The sequence below is a fragment of the Pseudoliparis swirei genome, chromosome 5 (genome assembly GCF_029220125.1).
Source record: "Pseudoliparis swirei isolate HS2019 ecotype Mariana Trench chromosome 5, NWPU_hadal_v1, whole genome shotgun sequence".
Taxonomy (NCBI): domain Eukaryota; kingdom Metazoa; phylum Chordata; class Actinopteri; order Perciformes; family Liparidae; genus Pseudoliparis; species Pseudoliparis swirei.
In genome coordinates, this window is record NC_079392.1 from 1,068,565 (window position 1) to 1,090,776 (window position 22,212).

A 22,212-nucleotide genomic window follows, 5' to 3' on the forward strand; every position below is an offset into this window, starting at 1 on the left:
TAGTCTCACTCCTCTTTAGTCTCATCCCTCTTTAGTCTCACTCCTCTTTAGTCTCATCCCTCTTTAGTCTCCCTCCTCTTTAGTCTCCCTCCTCTTTGGTCTCGCTCCTCTTTAGTCTCACTCCTCTATAGTCTCATCCCTCTTTAGTCTCCCTCCCCCTAGTCTCACTCCTCTTTGGTCTCACTCCTCTTAGTCTCCTCCTCTTTAGTCTCACTCCTCTTAGTCTCCCCCTCTTTAGTCTCACTCCTCTTTAGTCTCACTCCTCTTTGTCTCACTCCTCTTTAGTCTCACTCCTCTTAGTCTCCCTCCTCTTAGTCTCCCTCCTCTTAGTCTCCCTCCTCTTTAGTCTCACTCCTCTTTAGTCTCATCCCTCTTTAGTCTCATCCCTCTTTAGTCTCCCTCCTCTTTAGTCTCACTCCTCTTAGTCTCACTCCTCTTTAGTCTCACTCCTCTTTAGTCTCCCTCCTCTTAGTCTCACTCCTCTTTAGTCTCACTCCTCTTTAGTCTCACTCCTCTTAGTCTCACTCCTCTTAGTCTCACTCCTCTTTAGTCTCACTCCTCTTAGTCTCACTCCTCTTTAGTCTCACTCCTCTTAGTCTCACTCCTCTTTAGTCTCACTCCTCTTAGTCTCACTCCTCTTTAGTCTCACTCCTCTTTAGTCTCACTCCTCTTAGTCTCACTCCTCTTTAGTCTCACTCCTCTTAGTCTCACTCCTCTTTAGTCTCACTCCTCTTAGTCTCACTCCTCTTTAGTCTCACTCCTCTTAGTCTCACTCCTCTTTAGACATGTAGATATATTGACATCCTCTTGATGAACTGAGCCTCTCATGGACTCAGTGTTCTTCACATTGCTGTTTGTTCAAAGCCTCATAAGTTTAAATAAGTTTAACTGAAGTTTAAATTAAGATTAAATGTAGTTTAAATGCAGTCATTGGAGCGGTGACCTTCCGGCTGTGCGGTCCTCGTCTCCTCGTCTCCTCGTCTCCTCGTCTCCTCTTCTCCGACCCGATGCCTGTACATGGCTGTGAGGGCTGACGGCCGTGAGAACTCCTGCAGGACGTGGATACTCTCAGCTTCACATTCCCTGTGTGTGACTCATGTTTAGAGGAGGAGGAGGAGGAGGCCCGCCCGGGACGCCACGCTGGGAAACGTCAACGCTGACAGGAACGACGGCGGCTGTCAGTGAATTCTGGGGCAGTTTATAGTTTTCTTTAAAGTCGGGAAGATAATTTATTAAATTGGAAATTAACTTTAAACGTGTTCAGAGCAGCAGGATGAGGAGCCGAGGGCCGATAGCGCGTCCTTCAGGGTCCAGGTGAGGGAGGTCACGGAGGTCATGGAGATCACGCCCTACGTCTTTTCTTTTTAGCATTTTGATTCTACAGTTAATAACTTGCACATCGCGGGTACTTTTTTTGCAGATTCCAGTATTTCTCAAATAATCATACTCAGTGGCGGTGTGAGATGAGGTCATGAGGTCTCGTGACAATGAGTCAGAAGCTTGGACGAGGAAGCTTCTTCCTGGACCTGTTGTCATGGAGCTTTGCGGCTTTAAGGAGCTTCATGATGACATCATCATCATGACATCATCACTGCAGTGAAACAACGTGGCTGTAAATGTTCTTTAAACCCCTGAAGTGCTGCTATGACTTCTATCTATCTATTTATCCATACATTTATCTCTCTATCTCTCTATCTATCTATCTCTCTATCCATCTATCTCTCTATCCATCTATCTATCTATAATGTCTCTAATAAATAATATCTCTTATAAATAATGTCTCTTATAAATATCTCTTAGAAATAATGTCTCTTATAAATAATGTGTCTTATAAATAATATCTCTTATAAATAATATCTCTTATAAATAATGTCTCTTATAAATAATATCTCTTATAAATAATGTCTCTTATAAATAATATCTCTTATAAATAATGTATCTTATAAATAATGTCTCTTATAAATAATATCTCTTATAAATAATGTATCTTATAAATAATGTCTCTTATAAATAATATCTCTTATAAATGTCTCTTATAAATAACGTATCTTATAAATAATGTCTCTTATAAATAATGTATCTTATAAATAATGTCTCTTATAAATAATGTCTCTTATCTCTTATAAATAATGTCTCTTATAAATAATATCTCTTGTAAATAATGTCTCTTATAAATAATGTATCTTATAAATAATGTCTCTTATAAATAATGTCTCTTGTAAATAATGTCTCTTATAAATAACGTATCTTATAAATAATATCTCTTATAAATAATATCTCTTGTAAATAATGTCTCTTATAAATAACGTATCTTATAAATAATGTCTCTTATAAATAATGTCTCTCCTAATAACCCGTCTCTTGAGACTCGGGGAGCCGTGTTGACGTGAGACTCAACAGATGATCTTCTCTCCATGAGAAGAGGAGGAGATTCTTCGTGTCTCGAGCTCCTGAGTCATAAATATTGATGTAATAAAGTTCAGGGCCGTGTTTACGTCCTTCAAGTGGATCCTTCATGGAGTCCTGCTGGGAAGAGAAGCCCGGAGAGTTCACCAGAGGCCACAGAGGGGGGGGGGCAGCTCTGATACTCCATCTAGACTATAGCTATAGGAATAGAGAGCCTTTAACCCTTGTGTTGCCTTCGGGTCATTTTGACCCGATTCAATATTTAACCCTCCTGTCGCCTTCGGGTCAATTTGACCCGATTCAATGTTTAATGTCGGTGTTCTTTCGGGAGTCAACAAACAAACATAAAGTACCTCACACTTAAACTTGGAAAACAATATTAATTCTAATAATTTTCTGGAGATTTTAATAGCTGGGGTCATATTGACCTCAAGGGTAAAATATGTTAGTAAATATAAAGGTAACAGGAGGGTTAAACATTGAATGGTCATATTGACCCGAAGGCGACAGGAGGGTGAAACATTGAATCGGGTCAAATTGACCCGAAGGCAACACAAGGGTTAAGGACTCACACGAGTTCCCATGGTTAATGGCTCAACAGCCGACCTTTGACCCCCAGAGGCTGTGAGTGGAGCAGCGAAGCAGAGCAGCTCAGAAGGAGCAGGTGATCAGGTGGTCAGGTGACCAGGTGAGCTGGATCAGTGGAGCCAACATCTGGAGAAGGTTCTTTGTTTCAGAGTTTGAAGTGGTGGCCATTCTCCGAGGTTCTGTCCGTCCACCAGGAGGCGTGTCCTCTCTGCAATCACACAGACCGTCTCCATGGAGACGGAGAACCCGGCTGAGCGTCGTCCTGCAGGCTCGACGTCCGCCCGGACCCGGATCTCCTCCAGACGTACCAGAGCGATTCAGGTCAGAGCTCTGGAGCAGGACCCTCAGACCGCGGGGCCGCACTCTAACTCCTCTAGTTACAGGTTGGAGTTCCTTCATGTTGTAGTTCCTTCATGTCATGTTGTAGTTCCTTCATGTTGTAGTTTCTTCATGTCATGTTGTAGTTCCTTCATGTTGTAGTTCCTTCATGTCATGTTGTAGTTCCTTCATGTTGTAGTTTCTTCATGTCACGTTGTAGTTCATGTTGTAGTTTCTTCATGTCATGTTGTAGTTCCTTCATGTTGTAGTTTCTTCATGTCACGTTGTAGTTCCTTCATGTTGTAGTTTCTTCATGTCATGTTGTAGTTTCTTCATGTCACGTTGTAGTTCATGTTGTAGTTTCTTCATGTCATGTTGTAGTTCATTCATGTTGTAGTTTCTTCATGTCATGTTGTAGTTTCTTCATGTCACGTTGTAGTTCCTTCATGTTGTAGTTTCTTCATGTCATGTTGTAGTTTCTTCATGTCACGTTGTAGTTCCTTCATAATGTAGTTCCTTCATGTCACTTTGTAGTTCCTTCATGTCACGTTGTAGTTCCTTCATAATGTAGTTTCTTCATGTCATGTTGTACTTTCTTCATGTCACGTTGTAGTTCCTTCATAATGTAGTTCCTTCATGTCACTTTGTAGTTTCTTCATGTCACGTTGTAGTTCCTTCATAATGTAGTTCCTTTATGTCACGTTGTAGTTCCTTCATGTCACTTTGAAGTTCCTTCATTTCACGTTGTAGTTCCTTCATGTCACGTTGTAGTTCCTTCATAATGTAGTTTCTTCATGTCATGTTGTAGTTTCTTCATGTCACGTTGTAGTTCCTTCATAATGTAGTTCCTTCATGTCACGTTGTAGTTCCTTCATAATGTAGTTCCTTCATGTCACATTGTAGTTCCTTCATGTCACTTTGAAGTTCCTTCATGTCACTTTGTAGTTCCTTCATGTCACGTTGTAGTTCCTTCATAATGTAATTCCTTCATGTCACGTTGTAGTTCCTTCATGTCACGTTGTAGTTCCTTCATGTCACTTTGTAGTTTCTTCATGTCACGTTGTAGTTCCTTCATGTCACGTTGGAGTTCCTTCATGTCACTTTGTAGTTCCTTCATGTCACGTTGTAGTTCCTTCATGTCACGTTGTAGTTCCTTCATGTCACGTTGTAGTTCCTTCATGTCACTTTTTTAGTTCCTTCATGTCACGTTGTAGTTCCTTCATGTCACGTTGTAGTTCCTTCATGTCACTTTGTCGTTCCTTCATGTCACATTGTAGTTCATTCATGTCACTTTGTAGTTCCTTCATGTCATGTTGTAGTTCCTTCATGTCACGTTGTAGTTCCTTCATAATGTAGTTCCTTCATGTCACTTTGTCGTTCCTTCATGTCACGTTGTAGTTCATTCATATCACTTTGTAGTTCCTTCATGTCACGTTGTAGATCCTTCATGTCACTTTGAAGTTTCTTCATGTCACTTTGTAGTTCCTTCATGTCACGTTGTAGTTCCTTCATAATGTAGTTCCTTCATGTCACGTTGTAGTTCCTTCATGTCACGTTGTAGTTCCTTCATGTCACTTTGTAGTTCCTTCATGTCACGTTGTAGTTCCTTCATGTCACGTTGTAGTTCCTTCATAATATAGTTCCTTCATGTCACTTTGTAGTTCCTTCATGTCACGTTGTAGTTCCTTCATGTCACTTTGTAGTTCCTTCATGTCACGTTGTAGTTCCTTCATGTCACGTTGTAGTTTCTTCATGTCATGTTGTAGTTCCTTCATGTCACGTTGTCGTTCCTTCATGTCACTTTGTCGTTCCTTCATGTCACGTTGTAGTTCATTCATGTCACTTTGTAGTTCCTTCATGTCACGTTGTAGTTCCTTCATGTCACGTTGTAGTTCCTTCATAATGTAGTTCCTTCATGTCACGTTGTAGTTCCTTCATGTCACGTTGTAGTTCCTTCATGTCACGTTGTAGTTCCTTCATGTCACGTTGTAGTTTCTTCATGTCATGTTGTAGTTCCTTCATGTCACGTTGTAGTTCCTTCATGTCACGTTGTAGTTCCTTCATAATGTAGTTCCTTCATGTCACGTTGTCGTTCCTTCATGTCACTTTGTAGTTCCTTCATGTCACGTTGTAGTTCCTTCATAATGTAGTTCCTTCATGTCACGTTGTAGTTCCTTCATGTCACGTTGTAGTTCCTTCATGTCACTTTGTAGTTCCTTCATGTCACGTTGTAGTTCCTTCATGTCACGTTGTAGTTTCTTCATGTCATGTTGTAGTTCCTTCATGTCACGTTGTCGTTCCTTCATGTCACTTTGTAGTTCCTTCATGTCACGTTGTAGTTCCTTCATGTCACGTTGTAGTTCCTTCATGTCACGTTGTAGTTCCTTCATGTCACTTTGTAGTTCCTTCATGTCACGTTGTAGTTCCTTCATGTCACGTTGTAGTTTCTTCATGTCATGTTGTAGTTCCTTCATGTCACGTTGTAGTTCCTTCATGTCACTTTGTAGTTCCTTCATGTCACGTTGTAGTTCCTTCATAATGTAGTTCCTTCATGTCACGTTGTCGTTCCTTCATGTCACTTTGTAGTTCCTTCATGTCACGTTGTAGTTCCTTCATAATGTCGTTCCTTCATGTCACGTTGTCGTTCCTTCATGTCATGTTGTCATGTCATCATCTGCCCCCTGCTGGCGGCCAGATGATGATGGGAGGAGGCCTCACAGCGCCCCCTGCTGGCGGCCAGATGATGATGGGAGGAGGCCTCACAGCGCCCCCTGCTGGCGGCCAGATGTTGATGGGAGGAGGCCTCACAGCGCCCCCTGCTGGCGGCCAGATGATGATGGGAGGAGGCCTCACAGCGCCCCCTGCTGGCGGCCAGATGATGATGGGAGGAGGCCTCACAGCGCCCCCTGCTGGTGGCCAGATGATGATGGGAGGAGGCCTCACAGCGCCCCCTGCTGGCGGCCAGATGATGATGGGAGGAGGCCCAGCTGCTTCCTCCACCCCTTTAAACTCCTTCTATCGCCCCTCTGGACCGACCGGTCCTCAGCTGTCCGGCTCTCCCTTGGACCCTGAGAATCCCTTTTTGTGATGAGAACCACAAATTACATTTTAATTACATTTCTGGACATTTATTCTATCTTTTTTTGCACATAAAATTACATCTTTGTGTTAATATTGAAGAAAACTGTAAGATTAAACTGTCAGTTCCAGTATTATGTTTCGTGTCTGTTTAGATTTCCTAAAAATAATGAATAATTATAAATAATAATGTAAAAATAAAATTCAGGCCGTACAATAAACTACCAACAATGATGTCATTGTGTTATCCTTCTTTCTCTCTGACATGTTCATGTGTCTGTGGATGGAGCTGATGGAGCTGTACATCATGTGGATGGAGCTGATGGAGCTGTACATCATGTGGATGGAGCTGATGGAGCTGTACATCATGTGGATGGAGCTGATGGAGCTGTACATCATGTGGATGGAGCTGATGGAGCTGTACATCATGTGGATGGAGTTCTCCGTCATCTCTGAGCTGCGGTTCTCACTTCCTGTGTGAGTAAGTTTCGTGTCATGTTGCTTCAGGATCCAGCTCGACATGGAGACCTTCATCCTCTTCTTCCTCTTCTTCCTCCATTAAACTTCACTAACGACAGAATATGGTAAGAGACTTTATTTTATTCTGTTATTCAGAAACTTATGTTGCTATTGTTGTTGTTATTGTTTATTGTTTCACATTCCACTCTAACTATCCAGCTTATTTCCTGAACGACTTCAGTCAAATAACTTCACGCTCGTTAAATCCTTTAAACTTTCTCTGCTCGACGTCCTGAAACAAGAATAACTCTTCATGCTGTTAATGAGAAGCTTCACTTCTATCTTATTGTATTATTATTATTATTACTTATTATTCACGTTCATCATGTTTTAAGACTTTAAATACAGAAAGTGTATCGTCTTTAAATGGAGGTAGAGATCATCATCTGAAGCTCAATGTTCATTTATCTATATTTAAATCAACAAATAAATACTTTGTGTAACTTAACATGAACAACTACTACTCAATATATTTAATATATTCAATTAAAAATGTTTAATGACCGACGAGCTGATAACACAAATATAAACATCATAAAAAGAGTTAATTTATGTTTCATTAAATAAACAAAACTACAATATGAGTTTGAACTTTTAGTCTTATTTTACTTTCTCTTTAGTTTGTCGCTTAAAAAAGTCTGCAGCACACACACACACACTCACAAACACACACACTTACAAACACACACACTCTCTCACAAACACACACACTCACAAACAAACACACACACTCACAAACACACACACTCTCTCACAAACACACACACTCTCTCACAAACACACACACTCACAAACGCACACACTTACAAACACACACACTCTCTCACAAACACACACACTCACAAACACACACACTTACAAACACACACACACACTCTCTCACAAACACACACACTCTCTCACAAACACACACACTTACAAACACACACTCTCTCACAAACACACACTTACAAACACACACTCTCTCTCACAAACACACACATTCTCTCTCTCTCTCTCTCTCTCTGTCTCTCTCTCTCTCTCTCTCTCTCTCTCTCTCTCTCTCTCTCTCTCTCTCTCTCTCTCTCTCTCTCTGTCTCTCTCTCTCTCTCTCCCTCTCTCTCTCTCTCTCTCTCTCTCTCTCTCTCTCTCTCTCTCTCTCTCTCTCTCTCTCTCTCTCTCTCTCTGTCTCTGTCTCTCCCTCTCTCTCTCTCTCTCTCTCTCTCTCTCTCTCTCTCTCTGTCTCTCTCTCTCTCTCTCTCTCTCTCTCTCCCTCTCTCTCTCTCTCTCTCTCTCTCTCTCTCTCTGTGAGTGTTTCCGTTGTTCCTCGTCTCAAAGCGATGTCAGACCTCTCACCTCAGACGGGCCGTTGCCATGGCAACAGAGCAGAACGAGGAGGTGTGTGGTTGCACTTCCTGCTCCTCTCACAACTCGACCTGAGAAAAGCTTCACTGAGTCTGGAGCCACGACAACAACTGTTCACCGCGAGAGGAGAACGTGTGCGTGTGCGCGTGCGCGTGTGTGTGTGCGTGTGCGTGTGCGTGTGTGCGTGTGCGCGTGCGTGTGCGTGTGCGTGCGCGTGCGTGTGCGTGTGCGTGCGCGTGCGTGTGCGTGTGTGTGTGGAGTCTTGCTGTGGAGGCAGAGCAGCTTCACTTCCTGTCCCGTGTGGTTCTCAGGGGGACAGCGTGGACGTGAAGGCTCTGAGGTCCAGGTTCACCTCCCAGACCAGAACCTCGGAGACCAGCAGCCGAGACAGCGGCTCCCCACAATCACCAAGACCTGGATTCGGAGGACCGATACTGACGGAGGAGGATCTGGCTCATCGCAGACCGACTCCTACGGTTCCTCCTCCGACGGCCAGTCCAGGCCCGGTCTGGTCCCCGAGACCAGAACCCACGGCGGACCCCGTCCCCTCCAGACCGGCTTCCGGTCCTGGAGTCAGAGCGTCCGTCCAGCCAGCTGAGCCCGGCAAAGTCAAGCTGAAGGGGGAGCTGCTCCAGAACCTGATGCTGAAGCACCAGGGGCCTCCAGCCCCCAGACCCGGTCTGGCTCTAGGCCCCACCACCACACCTCTCCCTCTCCAACGGAGCAGTGCCGTGGACGGGACCCCCCTGAGGAGGCCCCTCCCCCCGGGAGGTCTCGCGCCCCTGAAGCCCAAACGGCCTCCCAAGGTCACCCTGGAGGCTTTTCTGAGGCTCAGGCGAGGACCGGGTCCTCCGGGTCCTCCAGGTCCCAGACCGGCTGACGGTGAGTCTCTTTTGTGATTATGGACTCTATGAATCTGACCTTTGACCTGAACACGTGAACACGGGACAGTTGATTGATGCTGGTCTGTCGTGTTTTTCCTTTGTCTTTATCTCTGGTTCCTTGGGCTCAGAAGTCAGACCTGCAGTCGTCGGTCCTCCAAAACCTCTTCAACCCATCAGACCCGACAGAACCATCAGAACCATCAGATCCGACAGAACCATCAGACCCGACAGACCCGTCAGCCCCATCAGAGCCGGAGGTCCGCCGCTCCACGCGGGCTCCATGTGAGTGATGAGCTCACTGGGCGTACAGACATAAAGACATCTTTGTTTTTACTGTCATGGCGTTTCCACACATTATGACGCAACAGCAGCTGTTCCGTGACGGCGGCAGACAGGAAGTGGACGTCGTGGTCGTCCCCTCAGAGACTCGCGTTAGGACCTGGACATTAGAATGAAGACGGGCATGTTCGTCTTTCTAAGCTTTGCAGAAGTGTTGAAGACATAATGATGAGCGTTTGTTGGTTGCAGCGCCGCAGACGACCAGCAGGACGTCTACGACGACGTCGAAGGCTTCGAGGACAACGGTAACGAGAGCCGCTCAGCCATTGGTGCTCGGGTCGTGTTGTTGTGGGAGCTTTTGATCCTTTAAGGGTTTTTACTCTTAATAACGTTTATTAATATTCAGATGGAGGCTGTGTATTGATATGAAGTGTCATGTGTTTGATTGTGTGACTCCACAGAGGCCTGGAGCGACAGCGGCTCACACTCTCTGGACGGGGTGAGCGCAAAACACTGAAACACAACTTTCCATAAACTCATTTTGGTTAAATGAGGGGTCCAGTGAGGCTCCACTGAGAAGCTGTACCGGTCCTTCGTGCCGTGAGGTAGACGAGCTGAAGCTTCCTTCATGGCCGTTCTCACAGCATGGCGCCCCCTTCAGGCCCATGAGGAGCGCGTCATGTGACCTGGTGAATAAAGCTCTTTACATATGAACCTCTTCCTGCAGGACGAGGACGATGTGTACGAGTTCATCGACGAGTAAGTTTAAAACATCGTCTGTTGGTTCAGCGGAAACAAGGAGAAAGAGACTGAAGCAAGACAGTGTCTCATGTCTCAGTCTCTCATGTCTCAGTCTCTCCATGTCTCAGTCTCTCATGTCTCAGTCTCTCATGTCTCAGTCTCTCATGTCTCAGTCTCTCATGTCTCAGTCTCTCATGTCTCAGTCTCTCATGTCTCTCATGTCTCAGTCTCTCATGTCTCAGTCTCTCATGTCTCAGTCTCAGTTTCTCAGTCTCTCATGTCTCAGTCTCTCATGTCTCAGTCTCTCATGTCTCAGTCTCTCATGTCTCAGTCTCTCATGTCTCAGTCTCTCATGTCTCAGTCTCTCATGTCTCAGTCTCTCATGTCTCAGTCTCTCATGTCTCAGTCTCTCATGTCTCAGTCTCTCATGTCTCAGTCTCTCATGTCTCAGTCTCTCATGTCTCAGTCTCTCATGTCTCAGTCTCTCATGTCTCAGTCTCATGTCTCAGTCTCTCATGTCTCAGTCTCTCATGTCTCAGTCTCTCATGTCTCAGTCTCTCATGTCTCAGTCTCTCATGTCTCAGTCTCTCATGTCTCAGTCTCTCATGTCTCAGTCTCTCATGTCTCAGTCTCTCATGTCTCAGTCTCTCATGTCTCAGTCTCTCATGTCTCAGTCTCTCATGTCTCAGTCTCTCATGTCTCAGTCTCTCATGTCTCAGTCTCTCATGTCAGTCTCTCCATGTCTCAGTCTCTCATGTCTCTGTCTCATGTCAGTCTCTCATGTCTCAGTCTCTCCATGTCTCAGTCTCTCATGTCAGTCTCTCATGTCTCAGTCTCTCATGTCAGTCTCTCCATGTCTCAGTCTCTCATGTCTCAGTCTCTCATGTCTCAGTCTCTCATGTCAGTCTCTCCATGTCTCAGTCTCTCATGTCTCAGTCTCTCATGTCTCAGTCTCTCATGTCAGTCTCTCATGTCTCAGTCTCTCATGTCAGTCTCTCCATGTCTCAGTCTCTCCATGTCTCAGTCTCTCATGTCTCAGTCTCTCCATGTCTCAGTCTCTCCATGTCTCAGTCTCTCATGTCTCAGTCTCTCATGTCTCAGTCTCTCATGTCAGTCTCTCCATGTCTCAGTCTCTCATGTCTCAGTCTCTCATGTCTCAGTCTCTCCATGTCTCAGTCTCTCATGTCTCAGTCTCTCATGTCTCAGTCTCTCATGTCTCAGTCTCTCATGTCTCAGTCTCTCATGTCTCAGTCTCTCATGTCTCAGTCTCTCATGTCTCAGTCTCTCATGTCTCAGTCTCAGTCTCTCATGTCTCAGTCTCTCATGTCTCAGTCTCTCATGTCTCATGTCTCAGTCTCTCATGTCTCAGTCTCTTCATGTCTCAGTCTCATGTCTCAGTCTCTCATGTCTCAGTCTCTCATGTCTCAGTCTCTCATGTCTCAGTCTCTCATGTCTCAGTCTCATGTCTCTCTCATCTCTCAGGCTCACATGTCTCAGTCTCCATGTCTCAGTCTCTCATGTCTCAGTCTCTCATGTCTCAGTCTCTCATGTCTCAGTCTCTCATGTCTCAGTCTCTCATGTCTCAGTCTCTCATGTCTCAGTCTCTCATGTCTCAGTCTCTCATGTCTCAGTCTCTTCATGTCTCAGTCTCTCATGTCTCAGTCTCTCATGTCAGTCTCTCATGTCAGTCTCTCCATGTCTCAGTCTCTCATGTCTCAGTCTCTCATGTCTCAGTCTCTCATGTCTCAGTCTCTCATGTCTCAGTCTCTCATGTCTCAGTCTCTCATGTCTCAGTCTCTCATGTCAGTCTCTCATGTCTCAGTCTCTCATGTCTCAGTCTCTCATGTCTCAGTCTCTCATGTCTCAGTCTCTTCATGTCTCAGTCTCTCATGTCTCAGTCTCTCCATGTCTCAGTCTCTCATGTCTCAGTCTCTCATGTCTCAGTCTCTCATGTCAGTCTCTCATGTCTCAGTCTCTCATGTCAGTCTCTCATGTCTCAGTCTCTCATGTCTCAGTCTCTCATGTCTCAGTCTCTCATGTCTCAGTCTCTCATGTCTCAGTCTTTCATGTCTCAGTCTCATGTCTCAGTCTCTTCATGTCTCAGTCTCTCATGTCTCAGTCTCTCATGTCTCAGTCTCTCATGTCTCAGTCTCTTCATGTCTCAGTCTCTCATGTCTCAGTCTCTCATGTCTCAGTCTCTCATGTCTCAGTCTCTCATGTCTCAGTCTCTTCATGTCTCAGTCTCTCATGTCTCTCCATGTCTCTTCATGTCTCTTCATATCTAAATGTGAATGCATTTGTTTTGTATTGATCAGAGAACAGCTGGAGATGAATCGATTAAATACTGAGAAGCTAAACAAAAAAGAAGAAAAGAGTCGAAAAGCGCAGGAGAAGAAAAACCAGGTGGAACGTCGGAAGAAAGAAAATGAATTGAAGAAGAACTTTCAGGTACTTCTTCTTCTTCTTATAATTATTATTTTTATTATTACTATTATTATTACTATTATTATTATTATTATTATTATTATTATTATTATTATTATTATTATTATTATTATTATTATTATAATTGTCTTGTATGAAACACTCAAGTTCAATTTCAGGAGATTTTGTTAAATGTGTCGACATGGAGACAGTTTTATAAAAGTGCTCCACCTGGTGGTCAAACCAAAGAATACATTGGTTTAAATATATTTGTACCTAGCATTGATACATATCAACCATGGAGGTTATTAAAACCCTCCCTCCTTGGTGTCCGTGTGCCCTGTAGCTGCAGGGCGAGGTGGAGGTCCTCCACACCGCCCGGGTCCGCCATGACTGGCCTGCAGGAGGGAAGCTGGAGCTCAGCGTGCGGCGAGGAGAGAGTGTGGAGATCCTCCGAGTGAAGGACAACCCCGGAGGCCGATGGCTGGCTCGCTCGCTGGGCGGCAGCTGTGAGTTTCACCTGAGAGTCAGAACACGTGTCACCATGAGGCTCTGAGAGGACAACATGGGAACAACATGCTACCTACAGTCAAACATATTCACGGTGTTTAGATCTCAATCACGCTTCACCCGCCTGCATACACATGTTCAATCTGCCTATTTAAAGAACACAAACATCCGAATATCAAAACATTTTAAAAATAGAGTTTTACAATTGTTCTACATTTTGGTTTTGGTGTAACAATTGACATATCAAGGCTGTGTTTGATGTCTGGCGACGCGCCTCGTAGAGTCGATCTCCTCTCTGGGCAGCGAGGAGCTGCCCTCGTTTCACGAGGAACAATTACAGTTCATAACTTCAGTTTGAAGACATGTCGTCTGTATCGCCATTATTATGCAATCTAACAGAAAGTTATGCAGATGATACACAACGCTCTCTCAACCTCTACATGCGTGTTACCTTCAGACGGTTCATCAGTAACATGTTACATACGTGTTACCTTCAGACGGTTCATCAGTAACATGTTACATACGTGTTACCTTCAGACGGTTCATCAGTAACATGTTACATACGTGTTACCTTCAGACGGTTCATCAGTAACATGTTACATACGTGTTACCTTCAGACGGTTCATCAGTAACATGTTACATACGTGTTACCTTCAGACGGTTCATCAGTAACATGTTACATACGTGTTACCTTCAGACGGTTCATCAGTAACATGTTACATACGTGTTACCTTCAGACGGTTCATCAGAAACATGTTACATACGTGTTACCTTCAGACGGTTCATCAGTAACATGTTACATGCGTGTTACCTTCAGACGGTTCATCAGTAACATGTTACATACGTGTTACCTTCAGACGGTTCATCAGTAACATGTTACATACGTGTTGTGTTACCTTCAGACGGTTCATCAGTAACATCTTACATACGTGTTACCTTCAGACGGTTCATCAGTAACATGTTACATACGTGTTACCTTCAGACGGTTCATCAGTAACATGTTACATACATGTTGTGTTACCTTCAGACGGTTCATCAGTAACATGTTACATGCGTGTTACCTTCAGACGGTTCATCAGTAACATGTTACATACGTGTTACCTTCAGACGGTTCATCAGTAACATGTTACATACGTGTTACCTTCAGACGGTTCATCAGTAACATGTTACATACGTGTTACCTTCAGACGGTTCATCAGTAACATGTTACATACGTGTTACCTTCAGACGGTTCATCAGTAACATGTTACATACGTGTTACCTTCAGACAGTTCATCAGTAACATGTTACATACGTGTTACCTTCAGACGGTTCATCAGTAACATGTTACATACGTGTTACCTTCAGACGGTTCATCAGAAACATGTTACATACGTGTTACCTTCAGACGGTTCATCAGTAACATGTTACATACGTGTTGTGTTACCTTCAGACGGTTCATCAGTAACATGTTACATGCGTGTTACCTTCAGACGGTTCATCAGTAACATGTTACATGCGTGTTACCTTCAGACGGTTCATCAGTAACATGTTACATACGTGTTACCTTCAGACGGTTCATCAGTAACATGTTACATACGTGTTACCTTCAGACGGTTCATCAGTAACATGTTACATACGTGTTACCTTCAGACGGTTCATCAGTAACATGTTACATACGTGTTACCTTCAGACGGTTCATCAGTAACATGTTACATACATGTTGTGTTACCTTCAGACGGTTCATCAGTAACATGTTCCATACGTGTTGTGTTACCTACAGACGGTTCATCAGTAACATGTTACATACGTGTTACCTTCAGACGGTTCATCAGTAACATGTTACATACGTGTTACCTTCAGACGGTTCATCAGTAACATGTTACATATGTGTTACCTTCAGATGGTTCATCAGTAACATGTTACATATGTGTTGTGTTACCTTCAGATGGTTCATTAGTAACATGTTACATACGTGTTGTGTTACCTTCAGACGGTTCATCAGTAACATGTTACATACGTGTTGTGTTACCTTCAGACGGTTCATCAGTAACATGTTACATACGTGTTGTGTTACCTTCAGACGGTTCATCAGTAACATGTTACATACGTGTTGTGTTACCTTCAGACGGTTCATCAGTAACATGTTACATACGTGTTGTGTTACCTTCAGACGGTTCATCAGTAACATGTTACATACGTGTTACCTTCAGACGGTTCATCAGTAACATGTTACATACGTGTTGTGTTACCTTCAGACGGTTCATCAGTAACATGTTACATATGTGTTACCTTCAGATGGTTCATCAGTAACATGTTACATACGTGTTGTGTTACCTTCAGACGGTTCATCAGTAACATGTTACATACGTGTTACCTTCAGATGGTTCATCAGTAACATGTTACATACATGTTGTGTTACCTTCAGACGGTTCATCAGTAACATGTTACATACGTGTTACCTTCAGATGGTTCATCAGTAACATGTTACATACGTGTTGTGTTACTTGCAGACGGGTACATCAGTAACTCGTGTGTGGATGTCGACTACGAAGCGGTGAAGCGTAACCTGCTCCAGTCCAGACAAACAGCCTCATCTTCATCGTCATCACCACAGCTGCCTCCTCTTCCTCCTCCAGACCCCCTGATGTCACACGGCGAGGGCCGGAGCAGAGACGGGTACAGCGAGTTCATCCTGCGTCACTTTGACCGTGTTTCTTGTTTTCGGCTCACGTGTGTTTCCCGTGTGTTTCCATGTGTTTCACATGTGTTTCCCGTGTGTTTCCATGTGTTTCCCGTGTGTTTCCATGTGTTTCCCGTGTGTTTCACATGTGTTTCCCGTGTGTTTCCATGTGTTTCACATGTGTTTCCCGTGTGTTTCCATGTGTTTCACGTGTGTTTCCATGTGTTTCACGTGTGTTTCCATGTGTGTTTCACGTGTGTTTCACGTGTGTTTCCCGTGTGTTTCCATGTGTTTCACGTGTGTTTCCCGTGTGTTTCCATGTGTTTCACGTGTGTTTCACGGGTGTTTCACGTGTGTTTCACGTGTGTTTCACGTGTGTTTTCACGTGTGTTTCACGTGTGTTTCACGTGTGTTTTGTTAAGAGAGACGCGTACGTGAACCGAATTCGGTCGCCTCGGGTGGGAGACGGAAAGAAAAGGCACGCCGCAGTCTTCTCGTGTAGTGGAAACCGGGGAGGGGAGGGAGAGGGGAAACGGAACGAGACGGGAGAGGAGAGATGGAGAGGAGGGGGGGAAAGGTTTGAGGTGCGAGTCGGCTCACACCGGGTACTTTATTGAGGGGAAATAATCGTGCTCTAATGACAGACGTGTAGATAACTGTCGTAAAAGCCCGTCGGCGGCGCCCAGGCGCAGCGCGTCACCGCGCGCTGCTAACCTGTCGCACTGGAGAGGACACGGGTCCACGGGTCACGATGCCCGGCCTCTCTTCTGACGATCGCCCCGGTCACGGTATCCTCGCCGGCACGCTTCGAGGGGGAGAGGGAAACTCGAGCGAGGGCGAAGACCGAGTTAAGGGCGAGAGGAGGCGGAGATCAGTAACTCCCTCTATATGATTCTGCGATCGTTCGGGCCTGATGAGACGCGTGCACCTCGACAGTGGTTGCTGTTTGGCTCGGCGCGCGACACCCCTAGATGATGTCAGATCGATCTCCGCGGAGAGAAACGCTGTGTATTCAATTATCTGGTCTCCTCCCAGCCCGCTCTGAGGGTACAAGGCTCGTAGAGCGGCTGGCGGGACACTTATTAATATTCTTATTCTTAGGACAAACTCCGCGACGAGGACTCGGTGTTACGAGTCCCTCTCTTCTTCCCCGAACCAACCACGGCTCGGCGGAGAGACGGAGGTCTACCGGCTGCAGCGATATCTCTCTTTAGTACAAAATGTCAGTTACCAGTGTGTGAGGAATCAGTATGTGCCCTGAGTAACGGAGATCAGTGGGTGTAGCCGTGTAGATGTCGCTCAGACTCACCTCGGGGGCGGCGGGGGGGTCCGCTCTCGGGTCTCTGCCTTTGGTCTTCTCGGGTGGGTCGACAGGTGAAGAAATAGGACTCACAAAAAAGTAGGTCCACGAACCGAATGTAAAGTTTAAGACTGCAAGGCAGCCAAGTATTTTATTCAAAAAAGGAAGAAAGAAATAAACAAAGTACAATTATAAGTCAGTTCCCTCTCGGGAGCCTGACGCAAAAGTCACAAGAACTCAAAAAACTCTTTTTCTTCAGCCTTTCAGAAAAGAAAGAAGAAAAATAGACAAAGTACGTCAGGCGCCCGTGAGTTCTTCACGGACGCCTGACGCAAACCACAACATATGAAAAAAAACCTTTTTTCTCAAAAACTCTCCCAAAGACCTCCTTCTTTTCCCTGTTCGTCACCTTTATACCCTCGGCTCCTCCCACTTTTACTGGATATCCGTCCCTCTTTGGGGGTGCTGATGGGGGGTTCATCCCCCCCCCCCCCTCTCTTCCTGAGAGGTTCTGGGGAGACTCTCTGTCCCACATCAAAGAGGGGGACTGTTGTCTTAGCTGGTTTAGATGAGCTCGGTCACCTCCGTGTCTCCTCTTATCTCTCAGGCACTTAGGGTACCCACTTTATGATCCTTTCAGGCTTGGTGAGACTTCCCGATGCCAGTGACATCAAACACACTCTAACCGGGGGTCAGGATACAGAACATATTGGGAGACATATATCACATTATCATATCAAAGACCATTGATCTACAGGCAGGTTAACACACATGAATCCAGGCTTGTGTTTATTCACTTCGTAGTAACATCCTCTCTGGCCCATTTGGTCAGGATTTGGGCTCCTGAACACACAATCAACCAGGTCTTCATTTGAATATCACAAGAGGTGCCATGGTCCTGTCGTGTCGAGCCGGTTGTAAACGCCTCCGCTGACCTCTCAGGACCTGTGTTCTGTCACACCTGGCCCTCTGCTTATCGTCCCAGCGATGGCCTCGATGCTTTCATCTGATCTTACAGCCACTCTCCCTGTCGGCCGGCATGATGGATTCCTTGTTGCTTCCCTATTGTTGTAGTCTAATGGAACTGGGGTCCCCTTTGATCTGTTTTATTACTCACATGTGTTTCACGTGTGTTTCACGTGTGTTTCACGTGTGTTTTCACGTGTGTTTCACGTGTGTTTCACATGTGTTTCACGTGTGTTTCCATGTGTTTCACATGTGTTTCACGTGTGTTTCCATGTGTTTCACGTGTGTTTCCCGTGTGTTTCACATGTGTTTCCCGTGTGTTTCCATGTGTTTCCCGTGTGTTTCCATGTGTTTCACATGTGTTTCCCGTGTGTTCCATGTGTTTCCATGTGTTCCATGTGTTCCATGTGTTTCCATGTGTTTCACATGTGTTCCGTGTGTTTCCATGTGTTTCCGTGTGTTTCCGTGTGTTCCATGTGTTCCGTGTGTTTCCATGTGTTTCCATGTGTTTCCATGTGTTCCATGTGTTTCACATGTGTTTCCCGTGTGTTTCCACGTGTTTCACATGTGTTCCTGTGTTTCCATGTGTTTCCATGTGTTTCCGTGTGTTTCCATGTGTGTGCTCCCGTGTGTTCCATGTGTTCATGTGTTCCATGTGTTTCCATGTGTTTCCATGTGTTTCCATGTGTTTCCATGTGTTTCCATGTGTTCCATGTGTTTCCAGTTTCGTGTGTTCCATGTGTTTCCATGTGTTTCCTGTGTTCCATGTGTTTCCATGTTGCCATGTGTTTCACATGTGTTTCCCGTGTGTTTCCATGTGTTCCATGTGTTTCCATGTGTTTCCATGTGTTCACATGTTTCCTGGTGTTTCCATGTGTTTCCATGTGTTTCACATGTGTTTCCCGTGTGTTTCCATGTGTTTCCCGTGTGTTTCTATGTGTTTCCATGTGTTTCCCGTGTGTTTCCATGTGTTTCACATGTGTTTCCCGTGTGTTTCTATGTGTTTCCATGTGTTTCCCGTGTGTTTCCATGTGTTTCACATGTGTTTCCATGTGTTTCACATGTGTTTCACGTGTGTTTCTATGTGTTTCCATGTGTTTCCCGTGTGTTTCACATGTTTCACATGTGTTTCACGTATGTTTCACTTGTGTTTCGCATGTGTTTCGCGTGTGTTTCACGTTTCACGTGTGTTTCACTTGTGTTTCGCATCTGTTTCACATGTGTTTCGCGTGTGTTTCACATGTTTCACATGTGTTTCACGTGTGTTTCCTCTCATCCGCAGCACGCTTCAAGATGACGGTAAGCGACAACACATGAAACTCATGAACATTGATGCTGAAGGATATCAATCATTGCTCAACAGAAACAATGTAGAGACTTTGTTTAATTCGTTGTTTTCTTTTAATACATTTCATACGTAACATTAGTTCCTGAGTGTACACACCGCCAGCCTTTGATGAACACTCTTTAAAGTCTGTTCTCATAACTCTACGGACAGTTTGATGAAACCAATAGAATATTTGATAGTTTTCCGAGTGAGAGATGATGATCCCGTGAACACGGCCATGTGCTGCTAACTTCATCTTACTCTCGTGAATAACTCATCATGTTCATTAGGATGTGTTTTCATTTTCAAGAAGAACTATACGTTGTAGTTTTTAGTTTGAATGTGCTTTGTGTTCGTCCTCAGAGGACTACGACGATGTAGAGCCCATCACGGACGAGTTCCCTCCACCGCCGCCTGACATCAGGTAATCACATGATCACATGATCACATGATGACATGATGATATGATCACATGATCACATGATGACATGTTCACATGATCACCTGTTCACATGATCACATGTTCACATGATCACCTGTTCACATGATCACATGATCACATGTTCACATGATCACCTGTTCACATGGTCACATGATCACATGATCACCTGTTCACGTGGTCACATGTTCACATGATCACATGTTCACATGACCACATGATCACCTGTTCACATGGTCACATGTTCACATGATCACCTGTTCACATGATCGCATGTTCACATGACCACATGATCACCTGTTCACGTGGTCACATGATCACTTGTTCACATGATCACCTGATCACATGTTCACATGTTCACATGATCACGTGGTCACATGATCACATGATCACATGTTCACATGACCACATGATCACATGATCACCTGTTCACGTGGTCACATGATCACATGATCACATGTTCACATGACCACATGATCACATGATCACCTGTTCACGTGGTCACATGATCACATGATCACCTGATCACATGTTCACATGATCACATGATCACCTGTTCACGTGGTCACATGATCACATGATCACGTGTTCACATGATCACATGATCACATGATCACATGATGACATGATCACATGATCACATGATGATATGATCACCTGTTCACATGATCACATGTTCACATGATCACCTGTTCACATGATCACATGATCACATGTTCACATGATCACCTGTTCACATGGTCACATGATCACATGATCACCTGTTCACGTGGTCACATGTTCACATGATCACCTGTTCACATGATCACATGTTCACATGACCACATGATCACCTGTTCACATGGTCACATGATCACATGTTCACATGATCACCTGTTCACATGATCGCATGTTCACATGACCACATGATCACCTGTTCACGTGGTCACATGATCACATGTTCACATGACCACATGATCACCTGTTCACATGTTCACATGATCACATGATCACCTGTTCACGTGGTCACATGATCACATGATCACGTGTTCACATGATCACATGTTCTCCTGTTCACATGATCACATGATCACGTGGTCACATGATCACATGATCACCTGTTCACGTGGTCACATGATCACATGTTCACATGACCACATGATCACATGTTCACCTGTTCACATGTTCACATGATCACATGATCACCTGTTCACGTGGTCACATGATCACCTGTTCACATGATCACATGATCACCTGTTCACATGATCACATGATCACCTGTTCACATGATCACATGTTCACCTGATCACATGACCACATGATCACCTGTTCACATGATCACATGTTCACATGATCACCTGTTCACGTGGTCACATGATCACATGTTCACATGACCACATGATCACCTGTTCACGTGGTCACATGATCACTTGTTCACATGATCACATGATCACATGTTCATGTGGTCACATGATCACATGATCACCTGTTCACACGATCACCTGTTCACGTGGTCACATGTTCACATGATCACCTGTTCACATGATCACATGTTCATGTGGTCACATGATCACATGATCACATGTTCACATGACCACATGATCACCTGTTCACATGATCACCTGTTCACATGGTCACATGATCACATGTTCACATGACCACATGATCACCTGTTCACATGACCACATGATCACCTGTTCACATGATCACCTGTTCACATGATCACATGTTCACATGATCACATGTTCACGTGGTCACATGATCACATGTTCACGTGACCACATGATCACCTGTTCACATGATCACATGTTCACATGATCATGTGGTCACATGATCACATGATCACATGTTCATGTGGTCACATGATCACATGTTCACATGATCACCTGTTCACATGATCACATGTTCACATGATCACATGATCACATGTTCATGTGGTCACATGATCACATGATCACATGTTCACATGACCACATGATCACCTGTTCACATGATCACATGATCACATGATCACATGTTCATGTGGTCACATGATCACATGTTCACATGACCACATGATCACCTGTTCACATGATCACATGTTCACCTGTTCACATGGTCACATGATCACATGTTCACATGATCACGTCACATGTTCACAGTGAGCAGGAACAGGAAGTAGAGACGTAGATATTGACAGGTGTGAAGCTTTATGTGGATCTGAAAGTGATACGACGGCATGAAGTATTGTTCAATAAGAAACTAAGAATATGTCTCTCGTTAAATATAACTCATGATCGAATGTGTTCTTGATTTCTATGTTCTGATGACCTGTTGGTCATCTTCTCACAGCAGAGATCACAAAGTGGAGAAGGAACTCAAAAAAAGATTTAAGGTAAAACGTGTTTTTACTTTATTGGTTGATAATCGTGTCATCAGCATACCGGGGAAAGGAAATATTTTTTTTTT

At 44.5% G+C, this 22,212-nt stretch overlaps 1 protein-coding gene across 8 annotated transcripts in view; it reads left to right on the top strand.

Annotated features, from left to right (window-relative positions):
- Positions 1-22,212, top strand: part of si:ch73-40i7.2 (FYN-binding protein 1) — a 29,296-nt gene that overhangs the window by 5,529 nt on the left and 1,555 nt on the right. The window contains exons 2-14 of one of the 8 annotated variants that reach the window (XM_056415417.1): positions 3,144-3,377; positions 6,008-6,974; positions 8,565-9,135; positions 9,266-9,419; positions 9,666-9,721; positions 9,878-9,915; positions 10,144-10,175; positions 12,473-12,605; positions 12,928-13,090; positions 15,584-15,749; positions 19,302-19,318; positions 19,710-19,770; positions 22,096-22,138. In XM_056415417.1, coding sequence (XP_056271392.1) covers positions 6,972-6,974; positions 8,565-9,135; positions 9,266-9,419; positions 9,666-9,721; positions 9,878-9,915; positions 10,144-10,175; positions 12,473-12,605; positions 12,928-13,090; positions 15,584-15,749; positions 19,302-19,318; positions 19,710-19,770; positions 22,096-22,138 — 1,437 coding nt within the window. In that variant the 5' untranslated portion in view covers positions 3,144-3,377; positions 6,008-6,971. Of the gene's footprint in view, positions 1-2,977; positions 3,378-5,742; positions 6,975-8,198; positions 8,287-8,564; positions 9,136-9,265; positions 9,420-9,665; positions 9,722-9,877; positions 9,916-10,143; positions 10,176-12,472; positions 12,606-12,927; positions 13,091-15,583; positions 15,750-19,301; positions 19,319-19,709; positions 19,771-22,095; positions 22,139-22,212 lie in introns of those variants that run through there. The other 7 variants (XM_056415416.1, XM_056415420.1, XM_056415419.1 and 4 more) reach the window with 7 other exon arrangements.